Consider the following 12,847-nt stretch of genomic DNA (forward strand, 5'->3'; position numbering starts at 1 on the left):
TTTTCCCAAGAAAATACTTCTGTTCTGCTCTGAGCCAGCAAAAAGCAGCAAAATCCAGCTTCCCAGAGTACAGACAAAGGGAACAGATCCCTTCTGACAAAGAAACAGGACTGGTGTACACTGGCATTGAGGCAACAAGAAGGGAAACATTTGTGGTAATCTTTCGAGGTCTTTGAAGAAAATGCTGTTCTCCTGTCAACAGAACAACTGGAGATTGTTCACAGAGACTCTCTTGTGAACAGTGTGTTGTAAAGTCATTAAAGGGGTAGCATAAATTTATTACAGAACCAGAAGTTGGAGTGACTAGGGCCAAATAGCAGAACAAGAACAAAATGCCCACTCGGCACATCAGGACAAGCAAGAGGGTCCACTGAAAGGAGCGATATCTCAAGTTGAGGCACTCCCAGTGCAAGCACCCACTTGCCTTTTTCTTACTCCCCATTGAATGCCTCAGCCTAGAACTCAGCAAGGTTAGGGGCATGGGAGCCTCACCCTCATCTCTCTCTCATGGCAGCAAGTCTCCAGACATGGGGAATGCAGCCAGTCACTGACCAGGTTCTTCAGAGGCATGTAGAAAAGGCAGCTCCTCACTCAGTGCTTTAAATCTCAGGACTCCTTCCTCCAAGTCGATGCAACACTAAAGAAGGAGATAGACAGTTATTTTCTGTACATTTCAGATAGCAAATCTCGTGATGTCTATGACTGGGGAGAACCTGTAACACCTCTCTGGGTTTGCAGAGACCTTACAGTTTTCCTTCCCTGTCCCACATGCTGTCTCCTTGCTCCAGTTCGCTGTAGTGGGGTTCATCTACAAACCCTTCACAGGGCCATTTCCCTCCCTTCTTCCTATGACCCTCTCTGAGTTGATGTGCTCACATCACTCAGCCCTTGAACCCATTGTTTTTCCTGCTTTATGAGCCTGGCATGTGGCCACAAATGTGTGACAGGCCAGAGCCAGCTTGCTGCAGTCATATCCTGAGCCACCCAGGAGCCAGGCTCAGCAAAGAACTGACCCTGAGCCAAGCTGACAAAAGGACTCTTTCCACTCATGGCCAGCAAGTGTTGACACTGAATGTATCATACAGCTGCATTTGGCTTAAAGCAAAGGCACAGCTTGTTCTCATCTGCTTTCAAAGGGCCACATGGGTCTTACTCGTGCCTTTTCTTGTCTCCTCTTCAGTTTCCTCTTGCTGCTTACATGTCGTATGGTGAGGAGTACAGAGAATGGGAAGTGTGATAGTATCCTACTGAGTGTTTTCTCTCTTAAAACCTTTAAGAAGGACTGGAAAGGAATCAGTGACTCAGAGCATACTGCACCCAGTCAGGCAGCTGTGTGACAAGCAATGCCCTGAGAGACCTGGACATTAAGTAATTCTGATGCTTACAACAACCAGATCTGGGAGAGCTTCCTGAGAGGAGCCCTAGCAATAAGCAAGGAACTGTTCCTTACCTTAAGAGACAACAGTGTCTGGAGGCCAATGCAAAACTCCAGCATTTCATCATCTGAGAAGAGAGAAGAGACTGATCAGGCTTTAGATTATGTGATACTGCCTCGTTAAAGAAAGTGTGTCTCTCCTGTAAAAGGGTATGAAACACAAGAACATCCGATTCATAAATGTTTATGAATCAATATAAAGCAGATGAAAAATAACAAGGGAAAGGATGAGTTAAACACACCAACATTAACAAGCAGATGGTAGCAGTGACAATAATAAATCTCTCTCTTCTGCTACTCACTGATGAGCCTTTAAAGGAGCTGTTAGGCACAGTCCTGAAGATGGTCAAAATGAACTTTGCAGCAGACAAGAGAGGAAACCATGATTATCATGACTACTGTGAGATAAATTTGAGGGGGTTTGTGTGACTGTTTGAAACTTAATGAGATATCAGAAGGGGCTTGTGAGATCCCATGAAACTTACTATGGGCTGTGTAAGGGAAGGGCAAAAGGCAGAAGGTAAGCAGCACGATGAATCAGGGAGAAAAAGCATGGGAAAATGGAGAGGAAAGGGGATAAGGGTCACGTGCAAGCAGGCTATTCGTTCAGTTTTCTGACCAAAGCCTGCACCTAATGGCTGCAATCTAACTGATCTTATTAAATAATTTTATTAAGTTTGTTAGGTTTTTTTTTCCATGTAACTTGTCTGTCCTACTTGTAACTGCTGCAAGTCTTCAGTGTCAGCAAACAGAAGATGCTAGGGGTTAAAGTGGTAGCTAAGGGGAATTCCCAGGTCCTAGAGTCTACAGTAATCAGCAGCCACTTGTAATTTCATTAACACTTCACATGTCTCCTGGAGGCCTGCTTGCACTGTAACCAGTGGCTGTAATTTATAGTTTATTTATAACCACATAAGTGAGAGCACTGTGTGCACAGGAAGATGTAAGACACAGGTATAGCAACTCTGCTCCTTCTGGGCAGCCGTTTCCATGTTCCAACAAAACGTGTAGTAAGTAGTAGCTATGAGGTAAATTCACCTGTGCTAGTACTAATACAGATTTCCCATGAAGGGCAAGAACAAGCAGAGTGGAAACCAGGAAAAAAGAACAAGCTGGAGTGTGTAAAAGGAGGAAGCTCTTTCTAGATAACTTAGGAATGTGGAAAGAATGTACATGAAAAGAGGGAGCAAGGGAGGCCTTGGAAGATGAACAGGACTCATCGAAGATGGGGAAACAGATTAAAGCAAGAAGGTAAGGCTGGGAGACTAATAGGGAGAAAGAACAGGGGGAAAAAGAGACAATCACGTTGTTTTCAGCATATGCACAGTTTGATGTAATGCAGAACATGCAGCCTTTCTGCTGTTTTCTGGGCCTGCCTCAGTGCTCCCTGGCCTGATCTCGTCTCCTATGGCTCCTTCCTTCACAAGTTCCTGCTTCAGGACACTGTAGGAGGCTCAGCACTCTGGGGCTTCTAGGTTCTTTCAGGGTGCTCCCTGCAGCAGAGGCAGAAGAGCACACAGAGAAGCACTCTAGGAAATAAGCTGTACCCTCTGTTACTTTGTCAGATGAATTCCACCCAGCCAGGGATACAAGTGCCCATTCCATAGGAGAACATAAGGCACCAGAGGATTAAGCCATCTGCAGAATTTTGTGAAAGGGCCATTTTAGAATTGAAATGAGAATTTTTCACATCCTTAGTTAGGACTGAAAAAGCACCTAATTTCTCCCCACTTTCAATGTTTTTTGTCTTCTCTGTACTCTTCCTATGCCCTTTGCCTTTGGTTACATTGAGGGTATTCATTGTGTATGGTGATGTTGGTGATGTGGCCACATCACCAACCTTCCACTATGTTATGTTTTTTCCAAAGGTCCTTTAAATGCCTTTGGCATGGCAAGAGGGACACAGGAGAAACAAGGGAGACGAGGGGCTGGCACTCTCACCTACAACCAGTGCTGAACACAGCACTGCCTCCTGGCCAAATTGCAATTCCAAATGTTCTACTCGACCAACAACGCTGGGGATGGGAAGAGAGAGGTCTCCACAGTCCATGGCAGACACTTCTTCCAGCCTGTGGGACACAAGAGGTGTTATTGCCTCAAGTGGAGGAAGAGGAGGAAAACCAGGACTTCTCACTGATGGCAGTTCTTCTGGGTCTCACTGGGAACAGGTCCACAAGAGGGGGAATCTCTTTCATACCATATGTCTGGAGGCAGATTCAACAAGCAAAATCTCAGCACTAGCCACCAGCTGGGCAGCTTTGCCTTGCAGTACATGCAGACAGAATTGCACAGCTCTGCCTCAGAGTCTGGGGTCTGCACACACCTTTGCCAGTGCTCTAATGGCTTTCCCTGTAGCGCACCCTCTGCATCTTCTCCTCAACAGCCATGTGCACTTGCAAAACTGCCAGTCATTATCCCTGGGGCTGGGACTCAAGAGTGCCTGGGTTCTTGCCATGGTTTTTACTTTAGCCATCCCTCCTTTTATACTGTGCAAAGACTTACCCCAGCTGGTTTAAACACCTCTTGGAGATGAGGTTTGGTAGACACCCAGTGTTAACTGTCGCTTTCAATACCTGACCTCGGCACTAGAAAAAACAACAACAGATAATTACTATAGGCTCAAAATTGGCATATTCACTCCTCCAACAGTATGATTTGGATTTTCTGAGCAACATAGCCAAGTTGTGGTGTTTTAGGCAGTAGTCAGAAGGTAAGAGTTTCATCCAAGACAAAGATGGTTTCCCCAGTGCTCTGCAAATCACTCTCAAACACTTCTTTTTGAATTTGTCTTCCTTCATTTGTATTTGATTGCCCAGACACTTATCTTAGTGACTTTAACTTAACAGTATTCCAGTCAAGAGATGCACAGTTCGAGAATTTGTTCATGAAACCAACATGGACTTTTTTAGCAGAACAGTAAGTAATATGCAAAAGTTTCTGAAGGAATACAAACATGTGCTAGTTTTTCTGGGTTTCATCTCTCCATTTTTTCTGGTATTGCAGGGAACAATGTCTGAGGGCTAAATGTTAGTCCTCAGTAGAAAAGCTGCCAGAGGGAGAAGTCTGAAGGAGTAGCAGGAGCACCCAGGACAAACGCACCTCAAATGAGCTTGAATTTAAGGCAGTTCTCAAGATAAATGGCAAATCCATGTGACTCCTGAATCCAAGACACAACCTAATCAAGAGATGAATATTTTGTGTAGGGCTTACATCATATTCCTGTATAGCTCTTTATGGATATAAGACATGATATTGCAATAGTCACAGCTGGTGTCATTTATCAAAGGAGGAGACTGTGCCCTGCACCCAAGTAACCTGTGCATGATTTTACTGGAATAGTTCCCAGTGCTTTGCTCATTTAATTTCTTTACCCCTTTGCATATGAAAGGGAAAAGAAGATAAGGTTGCCATCTGTTTTCTGTCCCCTCTGTAGAGAGATCCTTGATGGCAGGTCTGAGGTGATGAAGTAGCAGCAGGTCACATTTATTTTAGGGGTCTCAAAACATAGGGTCATCAAGAACATCAATAAGAATTAGGTTGAGGAAAAGGAAAAAAAAGGAGGAACAGGACTTAGTAAAGGAACTGGAAAAGATGGAGTAGCTGTTATCTACAAAATACATCTTTACCTATGGTGCCTAATAATACCTATTCTTGATGGCCTACTTCTTCAAAGCTCTGTTTTACACCACTTCCCAAAAAAAAAAAAAAACCCACCCAAAAAACCTCACCCACAAAATTTTCCTTTTGGGGGCCTCATTGTATTCCTACTATTATTTGTGTTTTTCCTGTGATTCCTTCTCTTCCACCCACTATGGCACACTGTGACATGAACCACTCAGCAGCAGCAACAGACCTGCCACTTCTTCTCTACTCTTATGCTCAGTCCCGACAAGTTTAAATGCTTGAACATCTTAAGCAGACCAACATGAGGGACTCAGTGCAGCACCAGCAGGGTCAAGGAAAATGTCTCAATTTCCTGATTTCTTATCTAAGCCTGTGTATGATTATTAATCATCACAGAGAGCTACATCCACTATTTCCAAGACTTCATTCTCAAAAATATGCTAACTGTGAGTATTTATAAAGAGAAAGAAGAAAACAGCTCCTGTGAGAAATACGGGAATGCTGCAAACGGACAATACCAACAGGGTCCCTTTCAGCCCAAACCATTCTATGGCAAAATGTCTCCCTTCTGATTTTAGAGCTCTGCAATGTCTGTGCTACCTCGTCCTCCCCAACACATCAGCCCTGGCTGAAAAGGCTGTGGCCAGACTAAGCAGAGAGGCAAGAGAAAGCACAGAGTGAAGGTGCATGCCAGACATTGCCTCCAGATCATTTCTACTCAGAAACAAGACCTGGAGCGTGGATAGCAATTGCTAAGGAATCACTTGGGAGCAGCAGATTGAGATGCATGAGCTGCTGCTGTTACAATAAACCTAAGCTGTATCACTAGGCAGATTAGTGAGTTTTGTTTCAGAGCAGGCTGGGAAATCTGCAAGTTAGAGACTTGATAGGACATAATAGGACAGTGATTATTCTGTAGAAAACAACATTTAATCTCATTGAGTGTAAACAGCTCTTCATCACTAACCATCTCCCTAGAGAACTCACCAGGAGCCTGAGGAAAGTCCTTGGTCCAACATACCAAAAATACCATGTAGGCAGTTCATAAGCACTGCAACTCTTCTTGGACTAGGAGTTTTCATCACTTTACCCACTCTCATCTCTACTCCAGAATTTTAAGTCTGTTACTACCAGTCATGTTTATTTTTTATCTGAATATTAATTACAGGAATTTCCAAGAAAGAGGGGAATCAGTAAAAATCACTATAAAGAGCTGTGTTTTCTGAAATTATGTCAGTTCCAAAGTCAAGCTGCTTTAGCAAACAAAATCCCAGGTCGCTTTGGTATAGAGTACAACTGGCCTTCTACAGCAGTGAAATTTTTAGCATTTCTTTCCAAGTCAACAAAAGACAAGCCCCACCACAAGACATAACAGCTTGATTTTATGTTGCAGATATAGGCCAGTCATGACTAGTTTTCTAAAGTGCTCTTCAAAAACTTTTACAAAAAGGGGCAATTCTGCTAAAGTACCACCTGGGCAACCCACCTAAGCAAATAGGAGGGTGAGTGACTGCAGTACAACTATTATAGACTGGGTCTGTCTGTGATCTCTGGGACTTAAAAGGCCTTAGACACAGGGCAACTAAAACCTGTTAGAGTGAAACCACTTACTGCCTGAATCTCCATGTACCACTGAAGTCTACTTATATTTGGGTTTATTCCCTAGTCAAATTCAGTTACAAGTCAGGTGATGCATTTGTTACCAGTTTGAGATTTTCACCATACTTGCCTGTGTGTAAATGGTAGATTATCTTTTCTCAGGAGTCAGGAGAAAAAAAAAAGACTTCTCTGGGGCTGTGCTCCATTTCTAAAAAAACTGCACTGTAATCAAGCAGATCTACAAAGGTACCAGCTCACCTCTCTGGTTCAAATGAACTGGCAGCCGGAATCCTATTTCCTGCCACAGCTCTGTTACTGACAGCAGAGGCTTTTTGAAGTTCCTAAATGTGAACATCAAAAGCAGCAAGACAAAAAGAAGGGGAGGAGACCTTCCCTTCCTTCATTGTAAGATCAAGTGTGACAAACAGTGACTGGCTCCTAATAAGGGCAGAAAAAGAGAGAAAAGCCTGTGCAGTATTCAGGAAGAGTTACATGCAGTGTTAGGTCTATTTCCTTGCTTGTGATGCTCATTAACCTTCCTCTGTGAGGGAAAATAAAATGTGGGTGACAGCTGGGGTTCAGTGCCTTAGAAACACAAAAGAGAATGCCTGGTGGACTGTAACACTGACTTAGCTGCTGCCCCTGGGATACAACACCTGTACATGCCTGTCCTTATTCAGTGTGCATGCCTGGCAAAAACCCCACCCTTTATCACTAAATTTCCTCCTGCAGAACAATAAGGAGCGGCTATTAAAGAAAAGCAAACACCTTTACTTGCTCAAAAACAGGCTCCAAGTAATTGGAGAAATTACCCTGAGAGCCATTCATCCTACTAGTCTGTCCCCAGGTGTGGTTATGTTAACCCAGCCATATTAAAGTCTAAAATCCAGGGTAAGCAATGCCTAACTGCAGCAGTAAAGGCTGCAAAACAAACCAAACAGTGGCTTTGCTTGGTACTGAGATACCTGATCTAAGCCTTTCAGAAACTTGCTACCAGTCTGTGTTGCTATTATAATTTATTGTGCTAAATGAATTTTCAAAAGTATACATGTTTTTCTTGGAAGTGCAGCCTTTACACTCGGATATGGGAGACATTCTTTAGGACGGGTAACTGAACTAAAACCAGCTTTAAAATGGGTTTTGTACAACAGGTCTGTGTCTTGGTGAGTCTCATATCTGCAAGTTACTGGGCAGCTCTAACCATTCAGCTCTCGTCCGTGGGCCACAGCTTTTGGATGTGCTTTCTCTAACTGCAGGGGCCAGTGTGCTCTGCTGTATATAGGAGGATATAAGAAGAAAAGGAAGCTAAAAATACTGCTTCCATCAAGAGATACAGCTGTGCTAATTTGGAGCACAGTTAGCCACTTTGTGAGGAGCTCCTTTGACACCTGAGAGAATCAGACTAGATTGGAATTGGTTAAATGTAAAACAACTAGAGGCACCTGTCTTCAAGTGATAAGGAGACATTCCTTACTTCTCCATACAGTTACAAAATACCTCATATCATGGGAAAGCTGGCCTTCAAAGGAAAGAGATGTGATGAAGGTAATTTATATTCAAATATGGGCAACTAAAAGAAGGCATGTAGCAGAAAGGCTTTCCTCTGGCTTTTGGAAAACCTGCGTCCAGACTCTAGGAGAGGCCATGCATGAAATCTCTTCTTTTTGTCTGCAGCTGGCTTTGCAATTTATAACTCACCATGGCCCTTGGGAGGGGGGCAGCTGGAACTCTGAGCATTTGCCATAACTGTGAAATCAGCAGCACTGTGTTGTTGCCTTACCTGGCACTGTATTAGCAGGAGTGAAGTCTCTTTTCTCCCGTCCTCTCCCTTTTCCATCTTTTCATCCTGGTCTTTTGCCAGTGGAGATTGAACCCGTGCAGACTGACCCCTGGCCTCGCCCCGCAGCTTGTTCAGGTTGCCTTCCAAGAGCCGCCGCTGGACCACACTATGAGGCTGCTGTCTCCATCACAAAGAAAGAGAAATCCCAGCTAAGTATGGAGCTAAGGACAATGATATTTGCTAGCTCAGGGAAGCAGGCTGGAAATGCTTGACCCAACTGATTGTCCTGATGAAAGACACGCTTATGAAAAAAACTTTCTTTAAATCCCAATATATTTTTTTGGTAGCTGCTAATTTGGTGTTAAAATGTTGGGATGTCTGTGACAGGAAGGTCTCTGGGATGCAATTAGTGGAGGAGAAGAACATGCCTGATGCATGCTCTCCCCGTACATGTCTGTTCCTTCAGCAAAACGTGCACTGGAGAGTCTCATTCCTGTTCAGCATAATGCAATGCACTGCCTGCTGAGTGTGTGCTGACATCCCACCAGCACACTCACACCTTCCAGTGTGGGAGGGCACGAGGAACACAGCATGCACATGTGGGCAAGAAGGCAGACTGCAGATATTTTAGGTGTATAAGCAATTATTTGTAGTGAAGCAGGAAGCTCTCTGAGGAGGAAACTAAAATGAGCTTCTAATGTTCCTTGGAGTCCGTCTCTGCTCCCCACCATCAGATGCTCTAGATTTTGCCCACTGTTGATCCATCCAGTCCCTGCACAGCTACTGAATCAACATTGGGCAACATCAATGAAACATATGCCTGTTGCTTTGTCCTTTCTCCATGTACTCAACCCCATGGCCCTTCTGCATGAGTGCAGCTGCTCTGGGCTGGCCATGGCATTTCCAGTAATAACAGCCTGTTTGAAGAAAGGCAAAAAATCTAAAGGGGTTATTGTGCTACAGTTTAAGTAGTTTTTATCTTTCAGTTATTTCAGTTTATCTTATCAGTTGTTTTTATCTTTCTAAAGAAAAAGAAAAAATTAAGTCATCTCCCAGGTGGTGCAGCAGTTTGATGCAGGATCTTGTCAATGGGCAGGCCAAACACCTGAACTAGACCATACCTGCCAATGCGCTGGGCTGCATTAACCCCACAGAGTTAATGTGTTTCAGACTAGCCTCATGTGTGACCAGAGATCTGAGGCCAGAGAAGTGTGCAGCTGCAGTTTGAAGCACCCTGATTTGCCCAATGGTTGATGCAGGACAGCTGTCACTGGCTCTTTGGCCACACTCAGCATTGCTCTTTGCAAGATGCCAAGTCCCTCATGCCTCTGCTTCCCTGCCACTCAAGGAGTGAGAGTCAGATCCTTCAGATGCTGCATGAGAAACACTGCAGCAGTTGAAAAAATGGGGTAAAAATATCCCTCTGTTCCTGGTCTTTTCCCAGCCTGCTGTGCCGGCCCACAGCACAGCTGGCCCTTGTGCTTAGCTCCCTAAATACTCTGAGCACCGTGCCAGTTTGGCTGCCAGCTAACATCTGGGCCATGGGAAAAGGGCAGGGAACAAACAGCAGGTCTCCAAATTCCCATCCTTCCTCCTGCCTCTCACAATCTGGCATGCAAAGGACCTTTCCCCCTTCCTGCAACCTTTCCCACAGAACGAGCAATCTCTTTGCAGCTGCCACCTCTGTCCCCTTCTTGTCACTCAGGCAGGGAAGAGGCCAAGTGCTGGTGGGGATTAGCTGAGCTTTGGGATTTTGGAGGCATCTGATTCAAGAGCAGACTCCCAGGGCCCTGCCTGTCTTCTCTCTCACCAGTGAGATGGGGAAGTGGAGAGGGCATCATAGCTCTTGGAATGGTCAGAAACAATTAGAGTTAGAGGATGGTAAGGAAGGATGCTGTGAGCTGGAAAGGATGCCCTTTCAGGGCATTTAGAGGGATCAAAGAAGATTCCCAGTGCAACTTAGGGAAGATTCAGGTTCTCCAATGTGAAGACTCCAGGCCTTGCTATGATTAGCAACTTTGTATGAGCTGGGAATCTTGATTTTTGGGAGGTGAGAAGCCAGATCTTCAGACCTTCTTGGTACTTCCAGAATATTTTAGCTCATGTAGCTTTTCTTTTTTTTCATTTAAAAAAAACCCAAAACTGATCATGATTATTGTTGCAAATGTGGAAACATGAGATCTCCACGGAAATATATAATTACTCATTATTTGAGATATGATGGGCCCATCAAAATGTGGGCACTTCTGGATGCATTGCATAAGCTGAATGCAGAATACACAGAAAAGAGTGGCAAAAAGTAACAGCCTGTGGAAAGTGGGTATTTTATTTTAAATTACGAGGCCTTGCTCTAGTTTTAGGACATGGAGCTGCCACAGCTGGAGTCTCTGGCATTGTCAATGGAGACCTGTTTTGGGGAATTAATTAAACTTTCCTCCCAGTGTAAGTGCTATAGGAGTCAGGGGTGTTTTACTCTCTCTCTCTCCCCAAATCAAACTCTCCATCACATCCTACTGCTGCTTCATTTTCAGTACATTCTTTTTTTTGTGTTCCTGTCCTCCAGGAGGGAGCCAGATAATTAAGGAAAAAGAGAGGGGGTTTTCATAGCACTGGAGAAATGTCTAGAAAAATAAGCCAAAAGCATATTTGGGACTCTGATTTGCAGCGCCCAAAACATCACAGCAGTATCACAGTGTCCCACTGAGCTGCAGGAACTGCTGAATCCTGCTTGGAAATCTAAGACCTGGTTCTTCTTTTGCTCCAAGTTAAAGCAGAAACAGAGGTATCACATTAACCCCAGGTATGGCACTGTGGCCACACTTTATTTTGTGCCCTCTAACACCATAGCAAAATGTCCATGTGAGAAAAACACGTCATGCTTTATTCACTGCTCCCTATCTCCGTGGTAAAAATGTTTCAGCTATTCTGTTATGGACCAAACATGAGCTTGCAGTGGGTTGCAGTGACCAAACACTGTTGGCATACAATGAGTTCTCCTGCCTGGAATGGTTATTTCCAGCAGGAGAGCTGCTTGTGGCAAGTGATTTAGACAAGGACTGTCTTGCTCAAGGAACCCCTTGGGGCTTCAGGGTACCAGTTGTTGCTTTGAGGCACAGTATGACAGGAGTCAATCCCAAGGCAAAGCTGGCAGATGTGTTTCTGCCTACCTTTGTGGCTGGGGTCACAAACATGCACCAGAAGTCTCAGAAGTGGCTCGTCCCCATACCCTGCCCAGGGATGGGCCCAGCGCCACACCCGGCTGTGCTCCGCGGGGTGCTGGAGGTGCAGCGCTGCAGGCCCCGAGGGCCAGCACTGGCTCTCCAGGCTCCTGCATGGCCAGAGCTCCTTCCCCATGGGGAGGAGAGTCCCTGCTCCTGGCCAAGACAGGACTGATGTGCCACGGCTCTCGCTCTACAGCCGTGACTCCAGAGGGACAGTCCACACGGGTCCCCACTCGCAGCTGTGAGTGCAGCTGCAGAACGTGAGGCGACAGCTCAGGGGGCCTTGGAGGAGCTGCCTTGACCTGCCATGCCAGGGACTCCAGCAGCTGCTGAGGGAGCTGAGGGAGTTGTGGGAAGAGTGGTGGGAGCAGCAGGATGTGCCAGCACAGGAACGTAGCACTGACCCCTCTGCAAGCCACTGCACGCCAAGGTTTTAGCAAGGAGGATTAGCTCCCATTAGTGCCAGGTCCCACAAGTGTGCCCTTGTGCCACTGTGTGCCTTGGAAGCTGGGAAATGACTGGAGGCACACACACGAGAGCATCTGTGGTGTTGCTGCGATTGTCTGAGGATACAGAGGGAAGCACAGACTGCAGGGAGGGACAAGATCTTTTATGACACCCACTGTCGCAGACGGAACAAGTGATTGTGTCCCCATCACAACCAGATGTGAGCCCTCTTTTGGGAAAATGGTTTAGACCTCCACATCCTTGAGCAGTTTAATTCTACAGTGGAGAGAAGCTCGACAGCAAAACTGCCAGAGCAAGGAGAATATGTGTGCAGTTGAGCCAATGATAGATCCTGTGGGAATCTGCTTCCAGCCTCAGGGAAGCCCTTCCAGACCACAGCCTGCCAAGGCTGCTGGAACAGACCTCCCTCCCTGATGCTCCCTGATCCACGTCACCACAAGGAGATGCCCACAGGCCTCGCTCCATTGCCTCCTCCCCAAAGGAGTCATCCAGAGTGCCAGGTACTGCATCTGCCTGCCTGTCTGGTTTGCAGTCCTGCCCTTTGCTTTCCCCTCCATAAATCCAGAGAGTAGGGGAAGAGAGAAAAATGCAAAAAGGTGACAAGGTCAAACATAACTCTCAGAATTTCATGAATTGTACTTCCCTCCCTGCTGAGTCCAGGAAGCATTCTGCTTTTGAGCTGGATCATGCAGGAATACATCGGGCTTTCAGAGTTGTCCC

At 45.5% G+C, this 12,847-nt stretch overlaps 1 protein-coding gene and 1 long non-coding RNA gene across 2 annotated transcripts in view; one reads left to right on the plus strand and one right to left on the minus strand.

Moving 5' to 3' along the window:
• NRIP2 (nuclear receptor interacting protein 2) overlaps window positions 1–12,847 on the minus strand; it is a 14,125-nt gene continuing 1,278 nt past the window's right edge. The window contains exons 2-6 of the mRNA XM_064409886.1: window positions 8,439–8,615; window positions 3,938–4,020; window positions 3,377–3,504; window positions 1,451–1,503; window positions 1–637 (exon numbers count right to left, since the gene is read on the minus strand). Coding sequence (XP_064265956.1) covers window positions 545–637; window positions 1,451–1,503; window positions 3,377–3,504; window positions 3,938–4,020; window positions 8,439–8,615 — 534 coding nt within the window. The 3' untranslated portion in view covers window positions 1–544. The remainder of the gene's footprint in view (window positions 638–1,450; window positions 1,504–3,376; window positions 3,505–3,937; window positions 4,021–8,438; window positions 8,616–12,847) is intronic.
• The window catches only part of LOC135294526 (uncharacterized), a 19,335-nt gene continuing 18,468 nt past the window's right edge, over window positions 11,981–12,847 (plus strand). The window contains exon 1 of the long non-coding RNA XR_010356604.1: window positions 11,981–12,627. This is a non-coding gene — a long non-coding RNA (uncharacterized LOC135294526). The remainder of the gene's footprint in view (window positions 12,628–12,847) is intronic.

The sequence above is a fragment of the Passer domesticus genome, chromosome 2 (genome assembly GCF_036417665.1).
Source record: "Passer domesticus isolate bPasDom1 chromosome 2, bPasDom1.hap1, whole genome shotgun sequence".
Taxonomy (NCBI): Eukaryota; Metazoa; Chordata; class Aves; order Passeriformes; family Passeridae; genus Passer; species Passer domesticus.